Raw genomic sequence first — 16,658 nt, 5'->3', positions numbered from 1 at the left:
TTAGCCTTCAGCCCCACCTTACTCTAAGATGTGATTTAACAGTCTTTTCTTGGAGCTTTGAACTGATTAACCACTGATGATCCCAGAAAACATGGACTTGGGGAGAATCTTGGGGTTCTGGCATTTCTGTGGGCGTGGGGCAGTGGCCATCCCGGGGAAATGCACGAGGACTCTGCCTGTAAGCCCCAAGCTGAGCACTGCCCGGCACAACAAGGGCCAGGCTCTGTTTGAACCAGTATTTCCACATTTTCATTTTGTCCCTTTTGTGTCTTTAGTCAGAGGTGAGTACAACCTAGAACGTGGCTGCAAACTTGGAAGCAAAAAAAGTCTTTGAGCCCCACGTGAGTGCCAGAAAGTGCCTAGAGATTATTATGGAAGAGAGAGAACCCCTCAGATCTTTACAACTTGCTGTGACAGTAAGCGGCAGATGAGTAGCAAGAAACAAGGAGAGAAGTGATGGGTGATGACAGCGAAGGGGAAAGTGACGGAAACACAGAGCAAAAGACGAAATGCCTACAAGTCGAGAAGTGTGGGGGCTATCGTAGCTTGACTCACTTTTTTTGTTTTGTTTTTGCTAAATCTTTACCTTCTGTCTTGACATCAATTCTAAGACAGAAGAAGGGCAAAGGCTAGGCAATGGGGGTTAAGTGACTTGTCCAGGGTCATACAGCTAAGAAGTATCTGGGGTCAGATTTGAAACTAGGTCTTCCCAACTTCAGGCCTGGCTCTCTATTCACTATGCTACCTAGCTGCCTCCTGACTTACTCTTAAATACTTAAATATATATATGTAAATATAAAAAATATAAATATATAAATCTACAAATATAAAAATATATATAAAAATTAAAAAACTCTTTACTCTCCATCTAAAACTCAATAATGAGTATTGGTTCCAAGGCAAAAGAGTAGTATGGGATAGGCAATGGGATTAAGTGACTTGCCCAAGGTTACACAGCTAGGAAATGTTTAAGGCCATATTTGAACCCAGGACCTCCCATCTCTAGACTTGACTCTATCTGCTGAGCAACCCAGCTTGCCCTTCTGCCTCACTCTTAATACCAAGGTGTCCTTAGGTACCTTAAAGCCCAGTATAATCCTTAATGTTTATAATAATGACCTCAAGTCTTCAAGAAAAAATTATGTTGTACTCAGCATATACTTTGTCTCTGAAGAGAATAGGAAAGTACGTGGTATCTTATAGAAAGGCCATCCAAAATTAAGATAAAACAAATTTTGGTGCTTGAGTGAATTGGCTTCAGTCATCTGGAATGCTTGATGATTCTGGATAAATGAAGCATGATTGTGTTTAATTAGTACTGGCCAAACTTCAGAGTCCTTCCTGCTGGCTTGTCCATGAAGACAACATCTATTTTTGTCAACATGGAATCTAGAAACCCCAAACTTGTAGCCTAGTAAGATCTGATGAACCTCAAGTTTTAGGACTAGATTGTAAGTTGTAGACCCCAAAGTTTATACTTGTCCAAGTAAGATCTGATGAACCCCAAGTTTTAGGACTAGATTGTAAGTTGGAAACCCCTTTGGAGTTGATGAACCCCAAGTTTTAGGACTAGATTGTAAATTGGAGACCCCAAAGTTTGTACTTGTCCAAGTAAGATCTGATGAACCTCAAGTTTTAGGACTAGATTGTAAATTGGAGACCCCAAAGTTTGTACTTGTCCAAGTAAGATCTGATGAACCTCAAGTTTTAGGACTAGATTGTAAGTTGGAGACCCCTTTGGAGTTGATGAACCCCACGTTTTAGGACTAGATTGTAAATTGGAGACCCCAAAGTTTTTACTTGTCCAAGTAAGATCTGATGAACCTCAAGTTTTAGGACTAGATTGTAAGTTGGAGACCCCAAAGTTTGTACTTGTCCAAGTAAGATCTGATGAACCCCAAGTTTTAGGACTAGATTGTAAGTTGGAGACCCCTTTGGAGTTGATGAACCCCAAGTTTTAGGACTAGATTGTAAATTGGAGACCCCAAAGTTTGTACTTGTCTAAGTAAGATCTGATGAACCTCAAGTTTTAGGACTAGATTGTAAGTTGGAGACCCCTTTGGAGTTGATGAACCCCACATTTTAGGACTAGATTGTAAATTGGAGACCCCAAAGTTTGTACTTGTCCAAGTAAGATCTGATGAAGCTCAAGTTTTAGGACTAGATTGTAAGTTGGAGACCCCTTTGGAGTTGATGAACCCCACATTTTAGGACTAGATTGTGAATTGGAGACCCCAAAGTTTGTACTTGTCCAAGTAAGATCTGATGAAGCTCAAGTTTTAGGACTAGATTGTAAGTTGGAGACCCCTTTGGAGTTGATGAACCCCAAATTTTAGGACTAGATTATAAGTTGGAGACCAATCTAGTCCTAAAACTTGGGGTTCATCAGATTTCACTAGGTTACAAATTTGGGGTTTCTAGATTCCATGTTGACAGTATGCAAGGCACTTGGGCTGTGGGAGGATCTTAGACCATGAGAAAAATATGTATTTTTCTTGGCAAACGAAGCCCTCACCCATTGGAATGAGCTAAAAGGAACTCCGGGATCTTGCAGACTGCATCCTGATATTTCCAGCATTGGGCAGTTAACTGGTTAAAGCATGGTAGATACCCAAAGCTTTGGAACCCTTACTCCTTCCTCACAATGGTGGTAGAGGATATGGTAAATCTTGAATCCATAGTTTTCTGTTTTAGAGGAAGAAACTCCACCTTGGCTCTCAGATAACCAAATCTCAGTAGGGTGAGGCACAATATAATAGAATTTTACTCTATGTTACAAGTTTAAGCTCTAGTTGGGATAGAGCACCAGGCATGAAGTCAGAAAGACTTCATCATCTTCCTGAGTTCAAATCATGCCTCAGTCACTTACCAGCAGTGTGATCCTGGACAAATCCGTCTGCCTTGGTTTCCTCGTCTGTAAAATTATCTGAAGAAGAAAATGGCAAACTACTCTGGTATCTTTGCCAGGAAAGTTCCAAAAATAGGTCATGAAGAGTCAGACACAGCTAAAACCAACCGAACAACATCAGGACCATATGCTCATCACTGCCTCTTAGACTCTGGCTTCCTTCAAGGCTCAGGTCAGATTCCACCTCCTCCTAGGAGAAACCTTTCTGGGTACCCATAGTGAGTATTGTTTTATTCCTGACTTCCTTCAAGACTCAGCTCCTCTCCCCTTATTTCTGTAGGAGGCTGTTCCTCAACTCCCACTGCTAGTACTTCCTGCTGAGATTATTCTCCATTTACACTGTTTCTATCTTTTATCTACAGAATTCTTAGTTTGTTGTTTTTTTTCCCATTCAAATGTGATCTCTTGAAAACAAGCAATGCATTCTTGCCTTTCTTGCCCTCACCAGGCCTTAGCACAGTGCCTGGTGCATAGGAAATACTGATAAATATTTAGAGGGCAGCTAGGTGGCACAGTGAATCGAGCATTGGGCTTGGAGTCAGAAAGACTCATCTTCCTGGCTTCAACTCTGGCCTCAGACACTTACTAGCTGTGTGATCCTGGGCAAGTCACTTAACCTTTCTTGCCCCAGTTTCCTCATCTGTAAAATGAGCTGGAGAAGGAAATGACCAACCACTCCAGTATTTTTGCCATGAAAGCCTCACATGGAGTCACAAAGAGTTAGACACTTACTAGCTGCATAATCCTGGGCAAGTCACTTAACCCTGCTTACCTCAGTTTCCTCATCTGTAAAATGAGCTAGGGAAGGAACTGGCAAACCATTCCAGTATTTTTGCTAAAAAAAAACCAAAAGCCAAAAACCCAAATGGGGTCACAAAGATTTGGACATGACTGAAAACAACTGAATGATAACAACAAAATAAATGTTTGTGGACTGATTATTTTCTCATTCCTGAAATGACTCTGTATATGCTTATCCTTGTCAAAGCTGTTTTCCCTAGGAGAATATAAACTTCCCGAGGGCAGGGGCTACTGTATTTTTGTCTGGGAATCCCCAGCCTCTAGAATAGTGCCTGACATCATAGGAGGCATTCAGTAGGTATTTCTTTAATTGAATTATTCCATCCCTCCTCTACCTTCTCTGGTCCTCTGTTAGGCAATTATTTCCATTCATACACATTGGTCAAGGCTGGAGATGGGAGTGCTTTTGGTCATCTCAAACCTCAATTCTTTATCTTCTTTGCTTTTATGTTATTTCTCTCTCCTATGAACCCCTCATGCTCTATTTTAGCCATCTAGTTTTGATAATGAAAGTAAGGAATTTATTTCTTATGCTACGATATTTTTATTTCTATACCTGACATCTTGGATCCTGCCTAGGGCTCACAACTTCCCTCCCCAAGACATCTCCTGCCCTATTCTTGGGACATCCCTGCTAAAGAGATTCATTTAGTCATGATTTTTCAGCTTCCACTAAGATCTCTCACCTTCTACCCTCCAAACCATTTTCTCCCTCATTTCCCTTGGCTGTTACTCTTTCCATGAGTTCTCTAAAGTCCCAGCCCCCCCTGACATCTCCTGTCTCTCTTCTCTTCTCTTCTCCAAAATCTGCCATTCCTGTTTACTTCAGGATCCTGGTTAGCTATTGGGGATTTGGGTGTGGGTGTGGGTGGAGAGATTCTTAGTGATATTTCCAGAGGTCTTCACTCTGGTCTGGGGAAGCAGAGGTTTGATTCCAGCTCCCCCATCCATGACCCTCGGCAAGTCATTCCAACTTTTGTGGATCTCATCTGCAAAGTGAGGAAGGTTGATCCCTGCTCCTTTCTAATTCCCCTGAGTTGGATGAGATCATGGACACAGCAGAAGTATTCTGAATTCTTAGAGAAAGATGCTGTCTAAAGCCAGGAAACTGGAAAAACCTCTGACTCATCTCCCTTTTCCTCTGGTCAGGACTCCAGTTAATTCAAATCCTCTGTTGATTATCTCTAATTTACGTGGTCTATATCTTGTTTGTATAAAGTTCTTTGTATGTTTTCTCCTCCATTTGACTTCAACTCCTTGAGAGCTGGGATTGTCTTTTGCCTGTCTTTGTAATTTATACACTAGTTATCCTTCACCCTCTTCTGCTTTGGAATAAAAAACACAGTAATATCAGGGCTTAGCATAAATAGCACATAGTGGGTGCTTAGTAGATGTTTGTTGACTGACCCTACTCAACCTGGTAGCCTTTTCTGACTCTACCAGGCACCCTCAGTGGGCTTCTGGAAGTATGCCAAGATTCTGGCTGCTTAAACATGCTGCAGGAAGAATGAATGAAAAAGCATTTCTTTTTTTTCACATTTTAAAATTTTATTATTTTTTTCTTAGATGGTGACTGACTTTTAATAAGACATTTCATTTGTTATCACATAAAGTATTGGAAGTGTTCCATGTTTTTTGAACATTTGACATTTTTTACGTATTAGCCTTGACATTACAAGCCTCATGAAAACTCCATCCTGGGACGTCATTGATTCTCTAAATAAGGTTACAAAGATACCAAATCAAGGGTTGAAGGCACTCAATAGGGAAGTTATTGTGAGGTAATGTAAACAATTTGAGAAGCAAACAATGAAAAAGCATTTCTTAAGGGCTTACTAGGTACCAGAGAATAAAAATACAAAGAAAGACAACATCTATCCTCAAGGAACCTACTGCTTTTTTTAAACACTTACGTTCCATCTTAGAATCAATACTGTGTATTGGTTCCAAGGCAGAAGAGTGGTAAGGGCTAGGCAATGGGAGTTAAGTGACTTGCCTAGGGTCACACAGTTGAGGAGGCTATTATCAGAAGCCCAGGACCTCTTGTCTCAAGCCTGGTTTTCTATCCACTGAGCCTCTTAGCTGCCTCTGAGTTTACATTTTAATGGTGGAGACTATATACAGTTGGGGGAATAGTGGTCCAGGTAGAGGGATGATGAGTAAAGCCATAGGGAGGGCAGATGGGCAAGTCCCATCCAGGAACAATGACATAAATTTGATTATGCTTCATAGTTGTAGAACTAGAGGGAAAGAAAAAGTTAAAAGCAGTGACCAGATGGTTGGCTTCTTGAGCAAGGAGGTGAAGATAGCCAGAGAGGAGGGAGTGAAGTGAAAGAGAGCTTCAGTTTTCCAGAAATAGTGTTCTTGGAGAGGCATTTACCAATCCAGAGGAGTTGGGGATGAGGATGGGCTAGGGTTGGGAGTAGAGGGGAAGTTCCTGCTGGCAATGGGCTCTGAAGTAACCATCCAGAAGATACTATGGAGAATTTGGCTGAGGAGAAAGGAGACCTTTAGAGAGCCATCTAGGAGATTCTTGCAAATATCATAGCAGGATTGGATATTTATTTGTCTTGGAAACCAGCACCTTCCTTCAAGGCTCTAGGAAGGAAGACATCGTACTGGGGTTCTGGCAAATGGTAGGGTAAGAAAAGATGCAGTTTTGTTTTCATTAAAGTCCTAATCCTTAGCCTGGCATTCAGGAGCCTCCACAGACAGGCTTCAGGTTACCTTTTTTATTCCTCCTCCTCCACCCTACGCTTCCATTAAGTTGGACTGTTTACCATTCACCAGGCACATTCTTCACCTCTTCCTCCTCCATGCTTTGGGCCATTGGTCAACAAATATTTATTAAACGCCTTCTATGTGTTACACACTGGGCTGGGCCCTGAGGATACAAGTACAAAGAATGAGAGAATCCAGACTCACTAGAAGCTTACCTTCTAATGGGGAAGACAGTAAATAAATGTAAAACATGTACGGCATAGGTACAAAGCCAACAGAAATAAGTTAGTCAGCAAGCATTTATTAAGTGCCTAGCTATTATTATTAATATTATTAATTATTAATATTATTATCTGTCACCTACCCAGACACTGTGTTAACTGTCAGAGATACAAAACAAGGACAAAACCCAGTTCCTGTCCTCAAGGAGCTCCCAGTCCATAACTGAGGCCTCTTGTGTGGGGTACCACTGCTCTGCTCTGCTACACTGGGGTTAGGGGTGCAATTTGTAGGAGCTGCTGATAGCTGGGCCACAGAGGGCTCACTTCCATCTGATTTTTCTTATTTAAAGGGAAAAGACTTGTACAAAAATATTGATAGCCACACTCTTTGTGGTGGCAAAAAATTGGAAAATGAGGGGATGCCCTCCAATTGGGGAATGGCTGAACAAACTGATTTTTTTAAACCCTTACCTTCCGTCTTGGAGTCAATACTGTGTATTGGCTCCAAGGCAGAAGAGTGGTAAGAGCTAGGCAATGGGGGTTAAGTGACTTGCCCAGGGTCACACAGCTGGGAAGTGTCTGAGGTCAGATTTGAACCTAGAACCTCCCATCTCTAGGGAAACTGATTTTTCTTATTTATCCTAAAAGTTCATTTTAGAAACCAGAGCCTAGAGGTCTTTCATTTGTCCTGGGGTTGGTGAATTCTTGTTGGGTCTTTAGTCAAGGATTGAGAACTGCTTCTTCCCACCCTAGATTGTTAGACCCGCCATTAATACCTCCGCCATGGTGGGGACTTCAGTACTATTAGAACAAATGAATCAGTGTCATGTTTCATTCCAGAGCCCTCCAAACACTTTGCAAAAGCTTCCTTCTTATTCCCACCCCATTCCCCAAATGGGATGGAGATTCTCTCTGAGCTCTGCACCTCTCTCAATGGAGTTTCTTCTCCTTTATAGTGGGGTCACATCCAAGATCAGCCAGGCTTTGGGTTTCCCTGAAGTCACTAACTTCAGCCCCTGTTGACCTCTGGGTAGGCCTACAACATGCAGCCCACAATACTCCTGAGTGCACCATAAATAAATATAATTGGCAGGGAATTGGAATGTGGAGTGAGGAGGCTGGGTGGATCAGTGGATATATTGTCAGGCCTAGAGATGGGAGGTTTTAGACTCAAATCTGGCCTCAGACACTTCTTAGCTGTGTGACCCTGGGCATGTCACTTAACCCCTGTTACTTAGCCTTACCACTCTTCTGCTTTGGAATCAAAAACACAGTATTAATTTTAAGGCAGACGGGAAGGGTTTTTTTTTTCCAAGACATAATGGGAAATATTTAACAAAATTAATAAAAATGCAATAAAATGCAGCTAATACTACAATCTAAAACTTGTTCATGTGGAATCCACAGGGATCCTTAAGTATAAATTAGTGGCCCCTGATTTTATTTGAGTGATAGCACTGTCTAGGATACTAACTTTACCACGGACAAAATCTTTTCTTGCTTCTTCATACCTAGTTGCCTTCACCTAACTCATCCTGCCTCAACTCACTTTCCTTTAGCCAGTGCCCGGGAAAGGTAGATCCTCAGGATCTACCTGGGTGGCATCTGAGCCTAGAATGGAGTTTGAAACACTTTGTTGTGAGGCCATTGGTTATTTTGTTGGGAAAGCTGGGATGAGCTATTACAGAGCTAGATACTCTTAGGAGGCTATCCATGAAGGGAGAGAATGAGCTCTGCTGATTGTCCCTCCCCACCAATAATTCCACCAATAAAACAAATAATAAGGTTAGGGTCAACATCCTCAGTCTTTTATTTTGGGGAATCTAGCATCGTAGTGGCAACCAGGAGGCTAGAGCTTAAGGGACTGGTCTACTAAAAAGATCAGAGCAAAGGGGAGGCTCTGAGCCTTCCTTTTTCCAATAACAACTCTTGGATTTTCATTCTAAATTTCATTTTAAATTGCCATTATTTTGCTCTGATATTTGGAGGCAGGTACCCCCAAGGGATGCCCACCACTTCCCTCTCCAGTTCCCAGAGTTCACTTGGATGGAGGAATGAATTCAGAGTTAAAGGACCTGGATTTGAATTCCAGCTTTTCTACTTGCTATCTACATGACCTTGGGCAAGACACTTAACCCCCTTATGCCTCAGTTTCCATATCTCTACAGTAAGGAGATTGGACCCAATGGCCTCTAACGTCTCTAAGATCTCATGATCTTGGACCTCATAAATATGAGAATTCTTCAATGGTGCAGATTGCAATCATCTACCCCTCCTCATTCTATGTGATTCTAGTCTCTCCCTTACCATAAATCTTCAGATAGAAGGACCTACCCAATGCCCAAGGGGTCTTGTCTATAGCTCTTTGACCATTTTGTGGATTCCACCTCAGCCCTTGGCTGTCCATCCATCATGTCCCATTATAACCTGCATCGGAATGCTAGAAGGAAGGTTCTAATCCATCAGTCAACATACATTTACTAAGCACTTACTATGTGCCACACAATGTGATTTGCCTTATCCAGAAACCCATTAGGGATGGTCTTGAACTATTAGTCTCCTAGATCTCTTATTGGTAATGGAAGCAGTCCGGTCATTGGGATCCCCTTGACTCTAACATTCTCACACCTTTTAGAGGGATTAATGGAGCAACAAGCTGCAGATACCTTCAGGGGCACCCTTTTTTATTTGGCACAATCGGTTAACTTCTGCTATAAAGACATGGATGGGGGAAGGGGGTTATCTTGTGTTTTTTAAAAGATACGTGTGCCATCTCTGGACGAGAAAAACACCTGAAAATTCACACAGAGTTTTCTTCCTAGGTGAAAGAGCAGAATGTGGCACCACCAGGTAAGAGCCCCAAGGCTTTGTTTTCTAACCTAGTTGTTGAGGGGGGAGGGATGACTGTTTCTTTCCTGTCCCCATTGGGATCTAAGATAGGCTATGGCCCTGGGCTTCGGTGCATGGTTCTTGTTGGATGGGAATATATCTTTGGGAAGAGTCCCCAAGCGTGGGGTACCGGAATGTGGAATATGATGGGGGGGGGGAGATTAAACATACTGGGATGCTCCTGATGTCTCCTTACTTCACTTGCACTGATATGAGAACATCCACAAGATCTGACAGACCTTTGGTTTTAGCTACGTTGATCCTTTCTAGCCAACTGGTTCCTAAATACCTGATAGCACTCTAGACCAGAGAGGCAGATGCTGGGATATAGGTCCTTTTGGAAGGAGATGGGTTCTCTTATGAGAGAATGATTCACATATATTTCTGAGGTCCCGACTCCCATCTACACCTCTGAAGATCAAGCCAGGGACACTAGGAGAGCTTCAGGTGGTTGTATTCAATTCCAGGTTTATCATGATGCAGCAGTGATTTGACTGTGTCAGGACACTAAGTAGTATGCCCGTGCCCAGGATATGTACTTAGTATTTACTACTGATTACCAAGACTTGAGATTTTGTATCCTAGCCCCCAGGAGCCTCTGTGTCCATCCATTATCCCTAGCTGCCATATTCAAGTGTATTTTCTCCAGACGAATAGCTGACACTAACTGAGCAAACAGACCATCTCAGGGAATGCCTCCCCTCCCCTCCTTTTTTTTTTTGTTCTTTGGGAAAAAAAGCCAAATATTGATCTCTTAACTCCCCCTGCCTTCATAAAATTCTCTACATTGCCCTCTTCCAAGTGCCCACCTGCCCTATGAGTTGCTGACCAATTATGGACCAGCATTGACAAGCGGTCATCCATTTAGAGTGGCCGTTGGCCCTGGCCTCTTGGGTTTTCTGTTGACTTCTCTTTGGCAGGAAGGACTTTTTATTATATGTGTTTATAGGCCAGAGTAGAATCCACAGGAGCTCAAACCAATAAAAGAGATAGTACTTTTGAAGTGGGGCAACACAGTGAACAAAGAACAGAAACAGTTGGGGTGCCTGGGAATGCAAGGGTATCATGCAGCTAAGATCATTGCCAGCCTTCAATAGCAGGCCACCATAGGATGCCTCCAAATTAAACAGCTGCTTAAAAGCTGCCAGATATTTAGGGGGCAAAAAAAAAAGCATTTTGAGAATCCAGAAAACATGACAAATATAGCCGCTAAGAACATAGAGCTTGATTTTCTCCAAATCTACCAACCTCTGTACTCTTCAGAATTTCTCCAGGCATTCTTTAGGTGGTGGTTATACCCAGGCCTAGAAGGCACAAGGATCTTTTGCCTCCATGGCCTGTTCTGGTGTGAAAGAGAAGCAAAGGTACTGGCTACCAAGCTTCCCTTCTGCCCCCATTTACTGCCCTCCATTTGCCCAGCAAATGCATGAGGATGTCAACAGCAGGCTGGCTCTAGAAGCTTCACCAAGTGGTCTTACGTTCTATGAATTCAGAGTCTCTGTGGTCAGTGTTGTCCCATGGAAAGAGAAGAAAGCCATATAAACAACTTGGTGGCTATTGATCTACAAGGGATCTGGAACATGGGAAGGGTGGACTGAACAATTTTCCCTTTTCTGTGAGATCTTGGCAGGAAAACCAGGCATCCTCCTCAGGATTAACCCACACAGCTCCCACCTCTGGTCCCTGGAGCTTGGAAACGTTAGAATTACTGATAGCTGAAGGCTCTGGGCCTCTCAATATATGTGGGTCAGTGGGTATGCAGAGCAGCTTTCTAAGAACATTTTAAAGCTCCTTAATAGCTTCTTGACAATCTCATTTTGACTGAAGAGCAAGCTCCCTCTTTCAGCAGCACTAACGACCGTATTTCCCAGCAAAGAAGATGAGAGCTTCTCCTGCCTCTCATTTCCCGGAGCTCACAAAGTTCAGGAGAGAGTACCAGCTATCAAACCTGTAGACAGGTTTTGAGGGGGTTGCCTTATAACCTTCAAAGTTGTTTCTTTTGTTACTTTTTCAAATGGGGACCCAGGAGCCTTCATCTCCTTCTGACTTAGTTTATTGGCGAGCCAGGCTAGCCATTTTAACCCATGAGTAGAAACTAGTTAGTCTACAAAGATGTTAGAGCAGCAATAGTTGCATCCATCCAACCATCCATATATGTTTGTACGTCTGTTATATGGGATGCATAAGGCTACAAAAAGAAGCAAAAAACTGTCCCTGCCCTCAAGGAGCTCACTCTCTAATAGTAGATGCAGACTTGCTAAAATGAAAAAGAAAAATAGCATAAACACATTTCTATTTAAGTTTTCAAAAAAGTTAATTTAAAATCACTTTTAGAAACCTTGAATTTAAAAATTACACAAAAGAAATCCTAATTTCAGTGAATTGATAGTAACTTAAAGTATTGTGCAATGAATGGATTAAATATTACTTTTTAGCTCCAAATCCAGATTTAACTTGGTTTTAATTTTACTATTTAAAATTTTTCTCTTTTTAAAAAATAAACCAACTCCCTGAAGCTGAACAATTACTACATCTCAGAGCAGGAACTTGGCCTTTGATCTTTAGATTCTAAGGCAAAGCTCATTCTTTTACCAATATAGATGAGACCCTTTGGAGACAAGTCATTTTACTTGGTGCATAAGGTTAGGAGAGAAAAATAGAGAATGGGAAATAAGACTGGAAAAAGTGGTTCATGACCTAATGGTTTTCAACTGCATATATGTTTTAGAAACGTATTATTTTTAATGCCCAGAATCAAACTTTTCTCTAAAACTCAGACCTCCCTCCACAGTAACAAACTTGAATAAGTATTTGTTGTGGATAAGAAACAAAATATCTCCTCTGTTAATTTGCAGGTAGACTAGTCTTTGCATTAGTGTATAGAATATGACACATACAGGATTGTCCCCAAATTCTTGGTTTTGCTTGTCTATCTTTAAGGCTGGTCAGAGATAGGCAACACATGAACTTCTTCCCTTGTCCTAGAGTCAGATTATATTCTCCAAACTAAAATCTGGCAACTATTGTCCAAACTGATTTTCTTGGATAATTTTTCTTTAAAATCATGTGAGTATTCTTGCCCAATCAGAGACATTCTTGGAGACTATCTCTAACACACTCACCTCCATGAATCATTGTTTCTCTCCAGTGGTACTGGATCATCATTTCCATTTTAAAAGGTGACAGGGACAGATTATTCCTCATTGAAAAGACCCAGATATTGGGAAAGATTGAAAGTGAAAAGAGAAGGTGATAGAATCATGGAAACAATAAACATGAACTTGGACAGACTTCAAGAGATAGTGGAGGATAGAAAGGTCTGGCATGTTTCATGGAGTCACAGAGTCACCATGACTGAAGAACTGAACAATAACAAGCAAGACCTTTCTATAGGGTTTTTCTGTGTAAATGAAAATGACCATCTTCTTGTCCCCAGAATGAACTACAGGCCACATCTTAAATTTTTTCTTTGTGTTAATTTGATCCAACTTGAGATTTAAAGGGAATATTACTACCTGGTTTCTCTTTTTTCCTCTCTGTCTTTGTGGTGCTCTCTCTCTCTCTCTCTCTCTCTCTCTCTCTCTCTCTCTCTCTCTCTCTCTCTCTCTCTCTCTCTCTGTCTCTCTCTATTCTCTCTCTCTCTCTCTCTCTCTCTCTCTCTCTCTCTCTCTCTCTCTCTCTCTCTCTCCTCCCTCTCTGTTTCTTCTCCTCACCTTCTCACTCTCTTTTTTATTTTCTTCTCCCCTCCTTATTTCCTTGTCTCTGTCCCTTTCTCTCTTTCTCTTTCCTACCCCAACTTTCCCTCCTCTCCTTTTTTCCTAACCTAACTTCTCTTCTTCCTCTCTCCCTCTATTTCTTCCCCTTACCTTTTCCTTCTTTTTTATTCTCTTCTCCCTTCCGTTTCCTTGTCTCTGTCCTTTTTTCTTTCTTTCTTCTTCTTTCCTGCTTCCTCTCTTTCCTTTCCTCCTCCATCTTTCCCTTCTCTCCTTTTTACCTATCCCAACTTCTCTTCTTCCTCTCTGTCTCTCTCTCTCTCTCTCTCTCTCTCTCTCTCTCTCTCTCTCTCTCTCTCTCTCTGTGTCTCTCTCTCTGCCTCTCTCTGCCATTGACCAGCAGAAGAGATGGAAGACTTAGATTGCCTCACTTTCCCTGGCTGAGCCCTTCCTCTGCTCCCCACCTTGTGTCCCATCCAGCACTTCAGTAAGTCTGTACCAATTTGATGTTGTATGAAGTTGAGACCCCTATGTTTTCTGGTCAGAAATTCCATCTCAGAGGCCTGCTTCCAAAGTGCCTCGACAAGAAATCAGTGTTTTGCTTTTAAGTAATCCTTAGCTTTCTTTCCAGGAGTGGACAACACAAGTGGAAAATTGTTTCTTACCTCTCTCTTTCCCTATGTGTCTCCAGGCTCCAAAGCACAAAAATTTTATTTTTGAGGGGAGGCATCCAGGCCAACACCCTAGTTTTTTGGGAGATGTGTGTGTTTTTTTACCCTTGTCTATCCAGCCTGTGATCAAAGGGGATCTGGTGATCCTGGCCCTGAGCAGTCATTCAATCTTCTCAGTTCCACTGGATAGTGTATGACAAAAACATTTTCAGAATTTTGTGTGCCCTTGACCCCAACCCATTACCCCAGATTGGAGTTCAGAGACCTAAACTCATCATCACTTACCATTGACACTACCTAATTTAAATGAATATGGGCACCACTTTGAGCTCCCATCATTTCCCCATCTGTAAAATGGGTATGTCTCTGCCTACCTCACAGGGTTGTTGTGAGGATATGATTAAATTACAAATGTGTAAATACCTTGAAGAAGTTAGAACATTTTCTCCTCTGTTGCTTCTCCCACCCCTACCCCCAAATCCATTACTTTACACAAGGTTAGCATAGTTATTTTCTTCAAGTTGTTCCCTGTTCCAAAGTTTCAAAGCCTGTGGCCTTAGGCAGGATTTTTGGTATTTTCTTTTGGCCATTCTACTTGACAACACAAAGGCAGATAGGTCACTGACAGCCCCAAAATGTCACTTAAATAAATGACATAAATGGACTTCTCTCACCAAGAGACTGTAGATTGATGTTGGGCTTGGAACAATCTTGCCTCTTGTGTTCTTCTCAACCTTTGTAGTTATTTCTTTAGTTGTTTTCTATGTAAAACTGATCCTTTCAACCCTTGTTTTTATAGTGGTTGTAGCTAGCTGTTTTGGATGTCAGCTGTGTCTTCCCATGCATATCCTGCCTGGGACCAGCAACATTTGCTCTCTGGAACCTGGGAGGGGATTAGTCGGGTTTCTTAGGTCTGCTTGGTGTATTGATATAGTAAGTCAACAAATGCCCTGGTAGCAAGGAAAAAAACCATGCTTGTCTGTGGTCAGAAACCCCAGCTTGCATGTTAGGTAATCTGCCATAGACTAACTGTGTGACCTTGGGCAAGTCATTTTCCCTTTCTGGATATTAGTCTCCTCACCTGTAAAATGGAAGAGGGTGATTCCTTCCAGTTCTACAATTCAATACTTCACCTCCAGAGAAGAACCAAATTTTTATTCAAGTCCCTAAACTAGCTTTGGACTTTGATCACCTGGATCCAATTCCCATTTCTGCCATATTTTCCTGTGTGACTTTGGTTAAGTCTCTAAATCTCTTGTCAGTATCAATTTCCTCATCTGTAAAATGAAGGTTTGGACTAGAAATCGGAGGTGTCAAACTTATGGTCCATGACCTGAGGCAGGTAAAATACCCTCGTGATGTATGAACCAAAAAAAAAAAATTAAATCCTTAGAATCAATACTGAGTTTTGGTTCCAAGGCGGAAGAGTGGTAAGGGCCAGGCAATTGGAGTTCAGTGACTTTTCCAGAGTCATGCAGCCAGGAAGTATCTGAGGTCAGTTTTGAACTCAGGATCTCCCAACTCTGAATCTGGCTCTCTATCCACTGAGCCACCTTGCTGCCCCTCATAAAACAGATTAAAAAGTAACTGGGAAATGTTTAACAACATAGATAATGTCCATTTGTGACTTTCTAAGTCAACACATGGCTTGCAGGGATCCATTTCTGAGTTTGACACCACTGAACGAGTTGACCTCTAAACTCCCTTCCACCTCTAAATCTGTGACCGTTTTTCTTGGTTGGTGGGAACTTTTCCTAATCTCAAACAGATTATTCCAAGGAAATAGCCATGTTGAGTCAGGCCACCCTGGGTAATAAAAGATGAGCAAATAGAAACCCACAGGTATATGCATGTTCAGCAACTTGGAAACGTGTCCAGTGTCTGTGGCTGTTTCACTGTCTCTTGGTGAATTGTACTGGTGTTTTCTCTGGCTGCTCCAGTCTGTTGAACAGTGGAACTCAGGAAAAGGCAAACTTAAACCAAAGCAAGACACTTTCAGCCCCACTGCCAAACCTTGGGACCAATGGCTCATGGGGCCATAGCACGTAGCTGCAGTTAGATCTGGTTGTTTTTGGATCAAGTTCTAATTCACTTAAAAAAAAATTCATTCAAGGGAGAGCCCCTTTCTAGACTTTAGCTTCTTTATCTGTAAAATGGGGGCAATGATTACCTTGTTCACAGCAAACCAGTGTGATAAGATTCATCAGTGTATTTGGAATGCCAAGAGGCATCAAGAAGATAATTCAACAGTAACTGAACATTGAATTTCAGCCAAAAAAAATTAGAAATTACCCTTTATGGTCGTCTTTGAAAGTCTCTTGCTTTCTCCGGCTATCAGTTATCTTTCTCTCTCCCAATTCCTTCTCCATCTTGTCAGCTTTTCAGGATGGTAGCCTCCTGATTGACATGACAGTGGTCCATGGAATATGATGTTATTGTTTTCTTCCTATTGAATTGTGACGATTTAGCATGTATTTGTGTTACATGCTCATGTTTCTTTGAACAGTTTTTAACCCTAAAAAAACCTGTTTCCCCTGGTGGGTAACCAAGATCCATTGAAATATAGTCATAAACTTCTGAAGGCTTACAGATGGAGTGCTGTAAACAGAAGCCCGGGGACTCGAGGACTGCGGTGGTGGATTTCTGTCCCCCCAGCACCTCACTGGCCACGAGTTCTCAGAGCTTTTCCAGTTTGCGGTTTACGTTGGTTGTTTTTGTTGATTTCTTTTGTTCC

At 41.9% G+C, this 16,658-nt stretch overlaps 1 protein-coding gene across 6 annotated transcripts in view; it reads left to right on the top strand.

The window, feature by feature from the left end:
• The window catches only part of SRGAP3 (SLIT-ROBO Rho GTPase activating protein 3), a 287,676-nt gene that overhangs the window by 211,022 nt on the left and 59,996 nt on the right, over positions 1–16,658 (top strand). For 3 of the 6 annotated variants that reach the window (XM_007500149.3, XM_056804579.1, XM_056804581.1), the window contains exon 11: positions 9,474–9,501. In XM_007500149.3, the coding sequence (XP_007500211.2) occupies positions 9,474–9,501 (28 nt within the window). Of the gene's footprint in view, positions 1–9,473; positions 9,502–13,653; positions 13,741–16,658 lie in introns of all 6 variants that reach the window. The other 3 variants (XM_056804580.1, XM_056804577.1, XM_056804578.1) reach the window with 2 other exon arrangements.

This window comes from Monodelphis domestica, chromosome 7 (assembly GCF_027887165.1).
Source record: "Monodelphis domestica isolate mMonDom1 chromosome 7, mMonDom1.pri, whole genome shotgun sequence".
In the NCBI taxonomy this organism is placed as follows: Eukaryota; Metazoa; Chordata; class Mammalia; order Didelphimorphia; family Didelphidae; genus Monodelphis; species Monodelphis domestica.
This window is presented reverse-complemented; position numbering and strand designations above follow the sequence as displayed.